We start from the raw sequence: 14,737 nt of genomic DNA, 5'->3' as shown, positions 1-14,737 counted from the left end.
GTAAGTTAGGCCTTAGCATACTGATTTTCCATGGTCATGTGAATGGCAGGACATTTACCATTACCTTTACTGGGATTTTCCACACAAAAACAAGTAGAAAAAAAGGAAAGTAAGTCTAAAAAGAGAAACTTACAAGGTTTCCATGTGGACTTCAGGTTGAGGGGAGAAATAAAACACCTTATTTAGGGCAGTGCATTGGAGTGCATGGGGTGGGCACCAACTGGCAAAGGAGGCTCCGTGGCCAAGTGTTTGTGTTAAGGGCAAACCAGCCATGGCTTGATCTCTCCTGCATAAACAGCACCAGCATGAATGCACACGTTTCTCTACAGACAGCTGAGGAAAATTAAAGCTTTCTTGTTAGAAATTTCCAATATCAACTTACTGGTGTTTATTTGAACTCTAAAATTATCAAGTAGAAAAACCAACCAGTATTCCTCACCATGGAAGAAATAAAGCAGCAGCTGTTGTTCCACATCCTGTGTATTTGCTTGTTTCTCGATGAAAACTGATGCAAGTTGAGTTTGGGTGGGTTTTAGCACCAGGAATTATCTCAATACTCAGCTTTGACAAAAGCAAGCAGAAAGTTTTCTCTCAGATATAATACAACCAGGTTTTATTTAAGTTCTCTCTTTTTTCCCCCCCACACTGGCAAAAGTTCAGAGGGAGTTTAAAGTTTTGTAAACATTTTAACTACCCCTCTTCCCCCTTTTATGAATTTACAAAGCAAAGGAGACAGGGAGACCAGATTTGCAACAGTTCCAAGTCTCTCCATGCTATCGGATCCAAAAACTATATACAAGTCTGCAGCAGTCTTTGTATAGTTACTGTACATGTCTGGGGACGGGGGAAGAGAGAGGAGGAGGAGGGGAAGGTGACCCCAAAAATGAATAAACCAAACAAAATAAAATCCAAAGCCAAACTGCTCTTGAGCAACTCAAACTGTTTTCTTTAGGCAGTGATGACAGAATAACAGACACCTTTGTACAACTCCACCAAAACTGCAGCATATCTCCCTTCGCAGGTTACACCCCTCTGGGGACGGGAGATGGGACCAGGGGGTTCAAACTAAGTGCATTTGGCAGTTTTCCTTCTCTGTCGTTTGTGGTGTGTGTGGGGGTGGTGGGTGGTTACGTGGAGCAGGGAAGGTGGTGTTAATCTTTCGGTGAGAGAGGAAGGTTATGACTCCATAAACACTTAGAGGTTATGGATCCCAGTGAAGGTGCATGAAGTACTTTTAAGGTGTAGAAGATAAGCAGGGCCATCATTGCACAAAGCTTCGTCCTCCAGTGTCTCTCTCCATGACGAAAGGGCATCTCTGCTCGATACCTAAGCACTGCTTCAAGTGACAACCAGCTGAGGCTGCTGGCACGTCTCTGAAAGCCAGGGTCCACCCTCTCCAGAGACTACAGATCCACACTGTAAAGATCCCACTGTCTCTTAAACGAGACAAATTTGCAGGAAAAGAGCTCAAAATAAACTGGTCCTAACCCTCTGAAGGTAGCACTCATGGGGTAAATTCAGCCTGAAAGAAGAGATGCCACCCCCCTTTTTCCAGAGCAGAAGTCCCCACTTGTCCAGGAAGGCTGGAGAATGCCGACAGGAACTCCACCAGCTTCAGCATCACCACCTAATGAAGACAGACTCGAGCTTTCCCTCCAAAAATTATGTGCTGAGAAGGGCTGGCAGGGGGTGTGCAACTTCAAACCAACCCAAGCTAAACTGTGCCCGCTACCGCCCCTCTCCTGTTGCCAGTTTCTAAGGGTAGCTTATGAATGCAACTCCTGGCCAGGAGAGCACCTCTTGCCCTGATGGAGCAGCCAAGTCAGTATCTGTGTGGCATTTTGGTTTTGACCAACATCTGTTAACCACAAACTCTCAATCTCTCTCTCTCTCTCCATATGACTGCACGTGTTGGATATGGTAAGAGTAAACAGGAGAATGAAGCAATGCTTTGCAGAATCCCAATTGATTTTTTTTTTTCCAGGTATGTCAGCAGAATGAATCACAGCACAGTGAAAGCTTGCTGCCCAATTCAGCCTTGTTGTGAACAAAGGCTAACTCCCACCCTCCCGGGACTCCAAACAAAGTCCACTTGAGTGGGCTGACAGTAGGAACAATGCCTGTGCAGTCCTGGGCAGAAAGGGTTTGCTGGGGCCAGAGGAAGCAGCCTGAGATGATTGATCCTGTGATCCACTGCGAGGCAAAGAACAACACAAGGTGGAGAGTACAGTGTCCAAACGGAGAATCCATGGTTAACAGATGCAGGAAAAGCCAGTTGATTTGCACATGCTCAGTAGTCTTCCAAAGTCTCTATTTCTCCCATATTGAGCCGCTCTGATGAAGCATTCACTGAAAATCCTGTGAACCAAGAAGAACTGGTGTTAAAAATCTGGCTGTGGCATAGTGTACTTGATGCAAAACATCTGTTAAATGCAGTACCACATGTAAGAGAAAGTGAGTCTAGGGGTAATTCAGATGCAGTCACCCAAACTGTCTGATTTTTTCCTAGATAAACTAAAGATAATCAACTGCATATTTAGACAACCATCACTTGTCTTTAAAACCAGATCAGAAGACTGTTTTCAAGTTCCATTTAAAAGATGTCACCTGCAGAGCCAGCAGGAGGCAGATCTACACCCGGTGGCCACATGGCTCTGCAACATCTCAAAAGGGAACGTACTGAAGTCAACTGGTTCTTGGAAGTGGCTGTCAGCACCGTATTTATGTGGCCTGAGAGGAAGAAGTGGGCATGCTGAGAACCTGGAATCCACACGTGGAATCATGCTCCCACACTTCAGGAGTTGTGAGCAATTTCATCCTTTACTTTAAAGTCTCAATGCATGTACCTTTGAAATCTAGTAGCAATTACATCTATTTCCATGCTTTTCTACAAACTTCCACCTCAGGAGTACAACATGAAAATGTACAAAGTTACCCAGGGCCATGCAGGTGGCTCAAGATGTACCCAAACTTCTATCCAACTTTTTAGCCATATGCGTTGAGGACACGATGCACACGAGAAAAGTGTGAGAAAGACTGAAAACATTTTCAGCAAGGAAACAAATCCAATAAATCAAATGCAGCTTTCCTACTGAAATCCCCTTTTTAAGGCTGTACGAACACCATCTGGAGTATAAGAACAGGGAAAGTTTCCCTGTGTAAGGCTACTAAACACAAAGTTGAACTTCAGTGTCTTGAGAGTGCTACATTGGTTTGCTCTGTGCTAGACAACCAACTGCCTTCCACTTTGAGAGATAAGAAATGCTCTGTTCAGTCGGCTTAGGAAAATAGCTCTAGCTCCCTCAGGTGGCTGTGTGGCCTAAAAGCATCTGAAACTATTTTGTAAAAGAGTACGCATTTTTAAAAAGCTGCATGGGATATTTCCAGCCGGAAGTTCTAAATTGTATTTAGTGATTTCTTCTTCACATTACATGAGTTGTTTTTTTAATATATTCAACTGAGTACCCAGATCAGATTCAGTGGACGGGCATAAGTCAGGATCCCACTGAGAAGTTCCATACACACCAGTGCAGAAATCACTGATTTAGTTGCAGAACTGACTTTGGCAAGACCAAAATAGAAGAAAGACAAAAACCAAAGGCAGGGCTCTGCTAGAGCCTTAAGAAAGCAGTGACTCGGGTGGACAATACCTGCCTGCTACAAAGCAATTGGGCTTAGCAGAAGCAGCACAAAAAAGCCTGGCCCAGTGCAGTGCCCTGTTTTCCTCTCTGTCATACAGGGCACAAACAGACACTTATTCCACAGGAACACAACAGTCACCCGTCACCCCACAGCGTCCATGCACTCACAATGGCCTTGTACCTTAAAAGCTACTGCAAAGAAACTTTTCCATAAAGTGCTACAGGGGACTGTTAAAACCAGCCTCACATAAAAATTAAGACATAGAACATAATAAATAAATAAAGGACTCCTAAAGAGGTCATCATCTCCACGGTCTCCAACTGGAAATCTGTGACCACTTCAATCTTTGCTCTCTTTTCTGATTAGGGTAGTGGTTAGCTCCTGGAAAAAGGTGGCAAGGCAAAGGCAACCTCAGAAAGCTGCTTCTCATAAATAAAGGGAAACACACTTTTCTTCAAAGAACAAATCAGCATTAAAGCAACAAAATAGCCATAAGTCTACTCAAAAGAGGAAAGGGAATTTAACGGGCATCCCTGAACTACTTAAAAGGTTTCCAGGTAATAACCCAGGCATCAAAGAGGCCATGACATGAGGTAAAATTCAACAAGTTTTCCATGGGACTGATACAGAATTTTTCAAATAATTAAATAAATAATACTACTGAAAATATTCTAAAGTTATTCCAACTTTTCTACTCAAATTCAGTATTACCATTTAAGGTCAGTAAGAATCCTCTACATTCCCCAAAGCAAACCACCACTACCAAATTAAACATTAATTTTTAAAAATTGAAACGGACCTAACAAGCTGGGATCTGCTCGAACCATTTTCTGTTTCTTCTTTTTCTTCCCGCTCTGCACAGCCTCAAAGTTGGACTGCTGGTTGTTGCTCTGATTGGTCTGAAAGACTGAATGTAACGAACTGTGGTTCATCCCCCACACTGAATCCTAGAGAACAAATTAAGGACAAGATTACAGAGCACAGTGAAGTCTGATTTATACAGAAAATATTCAGAGATCCCACAGCACTTCCTATATCCATGTGGCAGCACTAGCTACTGATGTGTCCACCTCATCTTCCCACGGCTTTTCCCAGATCACCATGCAAAAAGACTGATCTTAAAGTTGGCCTCAACTGTTAAGTTACAAGGCAAACTTGATCCTGTGGTATAAACTGGAAAGCTGCTTTATTGTCTGCATTTGGCAGGATGCTGAAGAATGCAGCAGGGGTGCTGACTCTCCAGCCTCACACAGACCCCAGGCAGAGCCGAGCCACCTTTACCTGCTGTTGCTGCTGCTGCCGCTGCTGACTGGCTTTCTGTTTGGCACGGCGCTCGAGGAACTGCTTGGCAAACTCCTTGGCCTCAGGAGTATCTCCAAGGTAGGCTCGGATGTAGTCATGGACCTCATAGGGAGATTCCACTTCCTTCAGGAAAGAAACAAACGTGGGAACTGCAAGAAGAAGGCAGACCATGAGTGAACGCACGTTGATAGCAAACACATGCAATAAACACTAGTGCCAGATTTCTGTGTCAAATATTTGCTGGTCTAGTACCTTGCCCTTCCCAGTCTCCTACAATAAAGCCCTATCATGCAATGCAGGATGAAACTGGGTCCTTATCCGTCTGCTGAATAATGCTTCCATGGCTACCAGAAATCCTCAGGAGGGCTCTGGCTGACAGACTTCAGAACTTTTTCAAATCCCACTGATTTGGTATAGTTAGGACAATGAAAACCTAAAAGAGGATGTAGCCAGTTCTTCTAGCCACTATTTAATGATGTCCTTTTGCTGAGTGTTGTAAACATTGGTTTGATACCATTACAGTTCCTCAGGAAACAGAACAGGTATTGTTCCCCCCCATTTCTTTCCATCTCTTACCATCTAAGTTGTTGGCTGTGTTGAGTGCATGAAGCATCTGTTCACACCACTGAGTGAATCCATCCTGGGCTTTATTTACACCCTGGAACAATTTCAACAGCTTCTCCTCTTCTTCTACCTTCTTGTTTTGTCTACTTGTAATACCTACAGATTTACTGAGGTAAAGAAAATGCATATAATTGGATTATCAGTTACCAGGCTTACCCACAGTACCATATACAGTACAGTGTTGTAAGACTATTTCATCAGATGCACTTTTTAAGAACAAAATAATTGTCTAAGCAGGTGACAAAATGAACGGTGAATGGTCACCTATTAGCTATTTTTATGGTCAAAACAGATCCTGAATGACACAGAGAAAAAAAAGGAAAACACGATGTTCTAACTGCTAAGTTATCATGCCAAGAGTAGCAATATTTCTTTGCAAAAGCTCCTTCCCCAGTTCCTACCTGAGGCTGGCATTGCTTTTATTTTTATTGGTCGAGTTACGAGGTCCCACTTCCTTCACTGCATCATCCCAGAAACCCATGTTTGAGTTTTTGGTATCGGCATTACTCCATATGCTACTGACTAGGTCAGATGCCCACTGGTTGCTGGGATTCGTGTTTAGAGAGCCCCACACTGAATTCCCAATGCTGGTGTGCAGGTTAGAGTGCTGTTGAGACATAACAAAGAGATGCTGGTTATTAGCACAGACGCAGCAGAAAAGACATGAACAGACAGAAGGAATTGGCACAGCTGCCCTCCTCCATGTACTGATTAGATAAATAAACATACCGTGGTATTTCTGACTCTGTTCGGCTGCTGGTGCTGCTGTTGCTGCTGTTTCTGCATCTGCCTTGCCTCTTCCTGCTGTATCTCCAGCAGGGACTTGGTGGTGCCTGTTGGTTTGGTGACATTACCCCAGCCTGACAATTTTTGCTGCTGTTGCTGCTGCTGTTGCTGGAGGGCCTTCATTAGTTCGCGCTGCTGACGCCTTTGCTGTTGGCATGCAAGACAAAAGCACTTGTAAATACCTTCATATGATCATTACTATTCAAAAATCTAACTTGGAAACTGGTTTTAAACAGAATTTACTTTCTTCTGGAGAAGCCTGGCTAACCTATTATTTATTGTTATGTTCCTCCAAAAAGGGAGACATTAGGTAACCAGTAAATATAAATTGTTAATTAGCCTTGGACAGATTAAATTTATCAAATCATTCCTGCAGTGAGCTTCTTGGAAGATGACATTTTCTTCTACCATCAGTTGCTCCCCCTTCAACCCATCCTCCCTTTAACTGCCCTGGTCTTGTGAATATCTTCAAACATGTTAGAATATAGATGTGAAATAATTGTATACTGTTTTGTGAACATATTACACTCTCAGGGTTAAAAGGGTGCACTTTTCCCTTCTTTCAGATTCTTGTACTAAGAAGCAATAAAAATTTTCACACAAGTGCTTATTGAACCCATGCCTGAAGGACAGGATTGTGAGTTATGCTATTTCAAAAAAACATTCCTTATCCTCACCATTCCTTCTAAAAACTGAAGTGACAGCTAAGCAGTCCCACAGCTGAGTCCCCTCTAACAAGTTGCACTCCGCTGCTGTCAGTGTTTACCTCTTCTCGGAGCTGCCGTTCTCGTTCTTCTTCTAACTTTTGGATTTCGGCCAATGACAGTGTGGTCTGGGATTGACAAGCTCCTGAATTTGATTGCTGACCCCAGGTTGAAGATGAAGGGAGCTGGGCCAAAACAGACATCATCAGGAATTACAAAACATTTGAGAACACTGCTGGAGTATAATCAGGAAAGAAACAGTATAAACCCAGGGGAAAAGAAAGGCCACCTTTAAAGGTTAACAAAAACCTAGAAAGTACAAAATGGTATAATAATGAAGTATGAAAGGGTAGAAAATATAAATTATACATTCTTTGAATTGCCCTGTGATGTATCAGTCTTTGACATACTGTATCAAGAATAATGGAACACATCATTACCTGAAAAAAAGCAATCCATTTAGATTTCAAAGACTTTAGGAATTCCAAGCTTTAGAAACTTTGCACTGGCCCTTGCTCATTGTGGCAAAAAAAAAAAATCTGTGCCCAGGTGTGGTGTCTTCCCAGTGTGCTTCTACTGACAGAACATTTTTGGGTTTTAATTTGTAACTTCTCTTCCTCTTTCGTCTCGCATCAACTCTTTACCCTCTTCCCTCTCCAGACAGCTCATCCATCCCTGCTCTGCCCAGGCTACCACAGACTGCCCTGAACGCAGCTGGGGCTTTACTTCCCATGCTGAGCTGAAAGGAAGTAAAACTGCAGGAACGGGTTACCTTCATTTGTGCAAGTTGCTGCTGTTGCTGCTGCTGCTGCAGCCGCCGTAAAGCCTCCTGCTGCTGCTGCCTCTGCCTCATGATCTCCTTCTGGCGCTGGAGTTCCAGCTCCTTGCGCTTCCGCTCCTCCTCCTCCAGCCGCTGCCGGGCCGCCTCCTCCTCCATGCGCAGCCGGCTCTCCTCCAGCCGCCGCTGAGCTTCCTCCTCCTCACGCGCCCATTTGGCAGCCTCCTCTTCCTTCCCAGGACACAGAATAAGGAATAAGGTCTGAGGAGACTTTGCAGAATTTAGAATACCCTTATGATATTCTGACAGAACAGAGAGGAATCATGTTATCTCTAATCTGTGCTGTTTGGGTTGTTTATTTACCTTTATATTTCTCAATAACAAAGGAATATCGTCTATATTCCCTAAAAGTGCATGTTTCCCGTTGCTCCACCAAAGAACTTGGAAGAGAACAGCATCTCCCTAATTCACACCAGCTTGCTTCTTACTATTCTTCTAGTAGTTACACGCTTTTAGTCTGAGCTTCTGCCTGCTTATACTACTTACAGTACCACCACACTTTCAGTGGAATAAAACTTGGCAAAAATAAGGAAAGAAGAGACAGGTGACAAAGATGGAGATATTTACTGTTGTTACTCAACAATAGAGTTCCAGAGAAGACGCTTCTGCTTACAAATGACAGAAATGGTGATGGACATCTTCCAAGGGAGGACCTTGAAAAGGCATTTTTAAATCCTGACTGTGAATTCTGAAATGGACTTGGAAGTTAATGGGAAGCCAATAATGTTTCAAGATTAGTTTGACCAAGGGACTATGAGAGTATCAATTAGGGGACTGGAAGCTCAATTCCCCAATAGGGACCTTCTAATACTGATCCCAAGGAGAAAAAAAATCCTGTTAATAAGAAAGAAAAGGGAAGAAAAAAAGTTTCTTGGCACTACATAGAAAAAACACCAAAACTGATCATCTCAGATGACACTGAAGATAACAAAGTAAAGGCCCAGAGAGTGCTAATTCAAAATAAACTGTTATTCTAATACTCTACTCCACCTCAGAAAGAACATAAATATTCTGTTGCAAAGCTGTTATTAAGGCTAAATGTGAAGGAAGAACACTCACTCCCACCCAAATCTCTTCACCTAAGAATATACTGAATTCTGATTATTTTGTCCGAAGTCAGGATACAGGTAAACAACCTTTTTTCACTCAACTTGATACTGTTTGCAAGCTCTGCTTCCTTTGACCAAAACTGATGGTCTCTCAAGCACTGGTGCAAGTTTCAAAGCCTGTTTGTTGTGACAGCCTCCATAATTAATCAGAAGAGGCCCCTTTTGTCATTTTTCACCTGTTTACGAATTAACTCCTCTCGCTGACGTCTTTCCTCCTCCTCTCTTCTTCTCTCCTCCAATCTCCTAAGTGCTTCCTCCTGTTGTTGCCTCTCCTCTTCCTCCCGCTGCCGCCTTAGTGCAATTTCCTGCTCTCGTTGTCGCCTGAGGGCCTCCTCCTGGAGTTGGGAACAAAATGTCAGTCTGTAAATGCCATTTTAGCAACAAACAACATCAGAACACAGATTACAGCATTGTCTGGCCAAATAAGTAGCCTCAAGAAAACTCTCTAGCTCCAAACTAAACTCTACCAAAACAGTGCATTGAGCACAACAAACCCACATGTTAACAAGTATTTCTGATGCAATGTGCATCTCCTACATAAATTATTTTAATGAAAAACAGAAGACATAACTGCCCATCTTTCTTTTTAAGAAGAATGGCATTGAGAACAACAACAAAAGGTGAGACTCCTCTTTTTACTATACTAGCAGTTGAACGTTAGATCTATAAATATTTCAAAGTGTGGGTATCATTAATTCTTTCTGGTGAGGGCTGTCAGCTATAAACTGAAAGCTTTTCCTACTTACAGGAGTTTCTGAATAGTGACTGTTCAAGAGCACTACGAAACTCAAACCACTTCTCCAGACACCAGAAAGAAGCTGACACAGCCCAGTGCACTTAAGGACAGTTACTTTTGAAGTCTCAAGGGCTTTGACTGGGCTCTCCCTATGCAATTTAAATATTTTGGGTAACAAGGTCTCTGAGGAGCTTTGATTTTGGGCTATCCCTAAATTATTTAAATAGCTTCTGATAATTTTTATTCTGTTTTCCAAGTATTAAAACAATGTCCTTAATTTAAAAACTAAATGTTAGCACCCTTTCCTAGCAACATAAACAGCCATTATTCCAATCTGCTACTTGAGTATTTTTGAGGAATAGGGTCAAACAGCTTCCTGTATATTGTTAAATGGGATCCCACCTGGGGAACTCCTCCTCCACCAGTTCTGACTTTCCCTTGCATAAAAAAGCCTTAGTTTTTGCAGCCTTTTCTGACCTCTGATATCCAGCAACTGAGTTAAGGTCACCCTACTTCTCACCCATTTTGTTGTCTGACTTACCCTACCAGCTCAGCATAAAGATCTTAATTTTTGGACCAGAACCCTTTTTTTTAAGCTTTTACAATTTTGCATTTTCCTTTAAAAATGACCACTATCACAATCAAACTCCTTCAAGTTTTTTATAATCAGTACATTATTCATAGGGTGACTGGGGATTAATCGTGCAGCACAGATGTAAACGCTGATAAATCAAGGAAGTCAATTGTGAAAACTAAGATCCTTTTATCCAATCTGACACCAAAGCTTCATGTACAAACAGCACAGATAAACTACACTACAATTCCCTGAACAACTGCCCTGGGTTTCTCTCTGACAAAGAATTTCAGAAGCCTGCAACAAACTGTCAGTAGACAGAAGATCTTTTTTAAGTAATCTCATGGCACTGAACAACTGCTGGCTGCAAGCCAACAATTCATTCATATTCCTGAATATCACTTAAGTGGTTTGGTGCTCGATCTAAGTTCAGTAAGTGGGTTTTTCCATTAGCTGGACATAGAACAATAGCCTGTGATTAATTTTCTCATTAATCTAATCAGCTTCAAGTGCAACACATACCACCTGAACCATTTTTGAAATTTGGGCCTTTAACTGTATTAATTGGACACATGCAGTCAAGTCACAGTAATCAAGTGTCCCCAGTACAAGTGCTGAAAAATTTCTGCTTGCTGTATCTTTTATTGAAAAGGCTGCTGAGTAGGCTGAAGGTGTCAGTCTTTTTTGTTTGCCTGGAGACCACAGAGCATGATCTTAGCTCAGGCCTCAGTGCCAGCCAGTCTGGGGGTTCTCACTGACACAGCACGTAGTACCCAGGAGAGATGAGCAAAGTCACAAAGTCCTCCTGTGGGACAACACTTTAGTGACATCTCTGCCCTACCTCCCCCTTGGGAAACAAGGCTAGAATTGCCATTAAAAAAGCTGTACAGATCTCCTTATTGCTCAGGCATGCCGGGAGAGACACTGTTGAATGACATGAGTAAAAGACTTCTCTCCCCTACAGAACTAAAGATGAACACTGTTTTACTGACACAAAAAAACCCCAAACTGTAAGATATGAAAAGCTGGGAAATACAGCCTTTTTTCTGACTCTTAATATTTACTTCTGTATCTTATTATTTAATGTTTTTGTTTGACCAAAACTGTTCAAAGCTCTCCAGCTTTCTCCAGCCACTGACTGGTATGGGAAATAATCAATCCTTTGGTTCTTAATGGTCCCATGTTTGTAGATTCCTGCTACAAGACATTCCCAGTGTTCTTTAGCATCTTAGTAATTGTTTTCAAACATACACATCTTGCTGTACAGACAGCTTATTTCACATCTTTTAAAATATCTGTTGTATTACAAAAAAATCCTTAAGCAGCAATCCCCAGTTCAATAGACTCTGGATTTTTAAATAAAACAGACAATTTTTTGCAGTTGGTGACAACTGCAATTCCACCTGTCTATGTTACCAGGGCTCACAAATCTTTTTATTCTCCTCTTTGAAACAGGTATTTTAAATTGAGAACTAAAGAAATAATTCAGAGAAAACAATTATTAGCTGGTTATTAAACCTCAAATTTTGTTCCTGAAAGCAATCAATTATTACAAAATAGAATATACAAGACCAGAGACAAAAATTAAATACAGGAGCTACACAAGCTGGGCATTACTGTTTTCAATTCTACAGTGCAAAGTAATTGATGAATACTGTGAACAGAACTGAATTCAACATTTGGTATGACATTTCATCCTACAGAATTGAATTTCTATTAGTATTTTTTTTTTAAATTTAGAATTCACCATCAACAGCATATTTACTAACCTTATATACTAGTCTTTTATGCAGTATTACATCAAAAGCCTTCCTGAAGTCCAGGCAGATTAAGTCTACTGCTTCACCCCTCTCAGCTCTCACTGTCATCTCCTCAAAAGAAGTTAATCAAATTTGTTAAGCATCATCTCCTCTGCATAAATCCATGCTAATAAATCAGTTCATCCCTGATTCTATAATGCCTTTCAGTACAGAAGTCAGATTCAAATAATGACCAGTTTCTTTTTTTTTAATACAGAATACAACGTTATTTTCTCTTTCCAGAGAAGAGCTTAAACTCTTTGTTACCTTTTCAAGACATTACTGCTCAAAATTAAGCATTGTGGCAATTATTGCATTGGTAATGAACTAAGATACTTGCTGTTACTGCTTTTCAACCCCGTTCTGCTTCCTTCGTGTAAATAGTTATTTCCCATGGCGTCTCAGAACGGGAGAGGCAGACTGTTTACTGTACAAATCCAAAGTGGACAACAAAACTTTGGAATTTAACAGACATTGTTACACACAGAGGCAAAACTGTTAGTGAAAAGAAACAACCCAAGTCTACTTGCAGCTAGCACAGATGACACAAATTGAGTTACCAGCTGAAAAATACGTTCTTGTTATTGAACCAGATCTAAAAAGTTAAACTTTTGAATATATTATTGCTTCAATGTTAGTTTGACCTCAAGTGGAGGATGCTTTTCTGTACAGCATAATGACTTCCTGCACACTAAGCAGATACACTAAAGCAAGGAGCCATTTATTTGCATACTTGATTCCAAAAGATACCATGAAATCATCTACATATTATACTGTACCAATTAAAATAGATCTTCTGTGAAAAAAACCAAACCCTGAGTGAACAGAGATCTACAATGAACTTCCTAACAAAACTAGAGATTCTAGAGGTTTCCTCAGAAGTGTCTGATCCTTGAAGCAGGAACACACTTTACAGCTACCTAAGCTCCTAAGAAATCCTATAAAGGACAAAATTATTTAGTACTTTTGCCTATTATTCATGTGGTACTTCTCAGGACATTTACTGACTTACTTCTTAGTGAATAAGCTCAGTCTTGTGCTTGCCCTTATCCTTCACATGCAGAATGAAAACTTTCACTGTCTTTCCCTCCCGTAACACTTAAGGAATAACTACATTTTCTTCCATACAGAATTCAGAAGTAAATGCTAGAAATGCCAAACTAGCAATGTCTCCATTGTGTATTCTTGGATGATTAAGAATGTACTACAATTCCTACATTAATTCTCCTACTGCAACACTGAATATACTTCTTTTCTTTTCAAGAAATATGCTTGATCAAACTACATTCCTTCTTTTCTCAAGTATCAACTCAAGTAAAAAAAGGTGACAGATTCTATTACCCAGATAATAATTTATTCAAAAAAATAATTTACTAAGTTAAAAAAAAAAAAAACAACAGGGAAAAATAAGTTCAACATCACATCACTTTTTGTCCACTATAGCCCTCTACCTCTTACTCATTTGAAACAATTGCTCAAGCTCCATCTACTCCAGAACATATCTTCATAAAACACTTGACTGCATAAATGGGAAATAAAGATCAAAACATGCAGTAACTGGGCAACTAACTAAAGTCTAACACTAAGAAGTTGAGAGGGAATATTCCATGTGGAATAAAGGCACTGCTCTCACAAACGGAAACCTATCTTAAAGTGAACCAAAGCCCATTTCTCAGATTGATGTTTGGGCTCTTAAAAAAATCAAGAATGGAAGAATCATAATTTAATATACTCACATGAAAAATATTAAAGCTGTCTTCATACACACCTACCAAAGATTACTTAGACCCCACAGGATTCTTAAAGTGAGTTTTATAAATTATTATAATTTATTAGAGATTAACTACATTGGGTAAACTCACTTGCTTCCTGCGGGCCAGTTCTTCTTCTTCCCGTCGTTTCCTCTCATCTTCCTGCTGCCTCCTAAGTAGCTCTTCTTGTTGCCTCCGAAGCTCCTCCTGCCTTTTCCTCTCCTCTTCCTCTCGTTTGGCCCTCATTTCCACTTCTCTCCTCTCTTGCTCTAGCTACAATTCACATAAAACTATACTCAGATGCAGGTAACGTATTCCTACACCATTTCTTAGGGCATCTCTGCTTAGTAACAGCTTAACAGATGAAGCCTCTGACAGATACTCTCCCTTAATTGCAATTTTACCTATCAGCTGGCTGCCTACTGAGGTCAGATTCCTGAAACAGTCCAGAAGAATTTTGGACAATTTCTGTTTGTAACAAACACCAGTTTTCCAGTCAGTATTTCTACATCAGCTCCTCAAAATACCCTCTGACTTTGGAAGTGAGTAGCGAGTTGTTTTGCAGTCATCATAAAATAGTAATTTTCACGAAGCGTACAGAGTCATATAGGTTCAAACGCACAAAAATAATTTAATACCAGAGTACTTGTAGAATAAGCCTACTAAATAGGACTCTTATGATTCCCCAAACCAGTTTGGGTGAAAATCACAAGGATTAAGAGTACAACTACCTGGTCTCAACTCAGGGTTTGACCTGACAGCTCATGATGATCTCAGTTTAAAACAAAGGTGGCTACTGAAGAGGTTTGAATCACAAATGGAGAACACAGCCACTATTTCAGAGGTCAGTAGTACCTCCACAGCAACAGTTT

The 14,737-nt window shown here is 40.9% G+C and overlaps 1 protein-coding gene across 8 annotated transcripts in view; it reads right to left on the bottom strand.

Annotated features, from left to right (window-relative positions):
- Window positions 1-596: 596 nt before the first annotated feature.
- Window positions 597-14,737, bottom strand: part of GIGYF2 (GRB10 interacting GYF protein 2) — a 75,076-nt gene continuing 60,935 nt past the window's right edge. For 4 of the 8 annotated variants that reach the window (XM_077785622.1, XM_077785621.1, XM_077785624.1 and 1 more), the window contains 11 exons: window positions 13,977-14,138; window positions 12,085-12,186; window positions 9,182-9,340; window positions 7,831-8,067; window positions 7,121-7,243; window positions 6,298-6,501; window positions 5,975-6,175; window positions 5,521-5,680; window positions 4,924-5,093; window positions 4,442-4,589; window positions 597-2,358 (listed from right to left, as the gene is read on the bottom strand). In XM_077785622.1, coding sequence (XP_077641748.1) covers window positions 2,291-2,358; window positions 4,442-4,589; window positions 4,924-5,093; window positions 5,521-5,680; window positions 5,975-6,175; window positions 6,298-6,501; window positions 7,121-7,243; window positions 7,831-8,067; window positions 9,182-9,340; window positions 12,085-12,186; window positions 13,977-14,138 — 1,734 coding nt within the window. In that variant the 3' untranslated portion in view covers window positions 597-2,290. The remainder of the gene's footprint in view (window positions 2,359-4,441; window positions 4,590-4,923; window positions 5,094-5,520; window positions 5,681-5,974; window positions 6,176-6,297; window positions 6,502-7,120; window positions 7,244-7,830; window positions 8,068-9,181; window positions 9,341-12,084; window positions 12,187-13,976; window positions 14,139-14,737) is intronic. The other 4 variants (XM_077785625.1, XM_077785626.1, XM_077785623.1 and 1 more) reach the window with 3 other exon arrangements.

The sequence above is a fragment of the Lonchura striata genome, chromosome 10 (assembly GCF_046129695.1).
Source record: "Lonchura striata isolate bLonStr1 chromosome 10, bLonStr1.mat, whole genome shotgun sequence".
In the NCBI taxonomy this organism is placed as follows: Eukaryota; Metazoa; Chordata; class Aves; order Passeriformes; family Estrildidae; genus Lonchura; species Lonchura striata.
The sequence above is the reverse complement of the archived record's forward strand: the minus strand, read 5'-3'. Positions and strand labels throughout refer to the sequence as shown.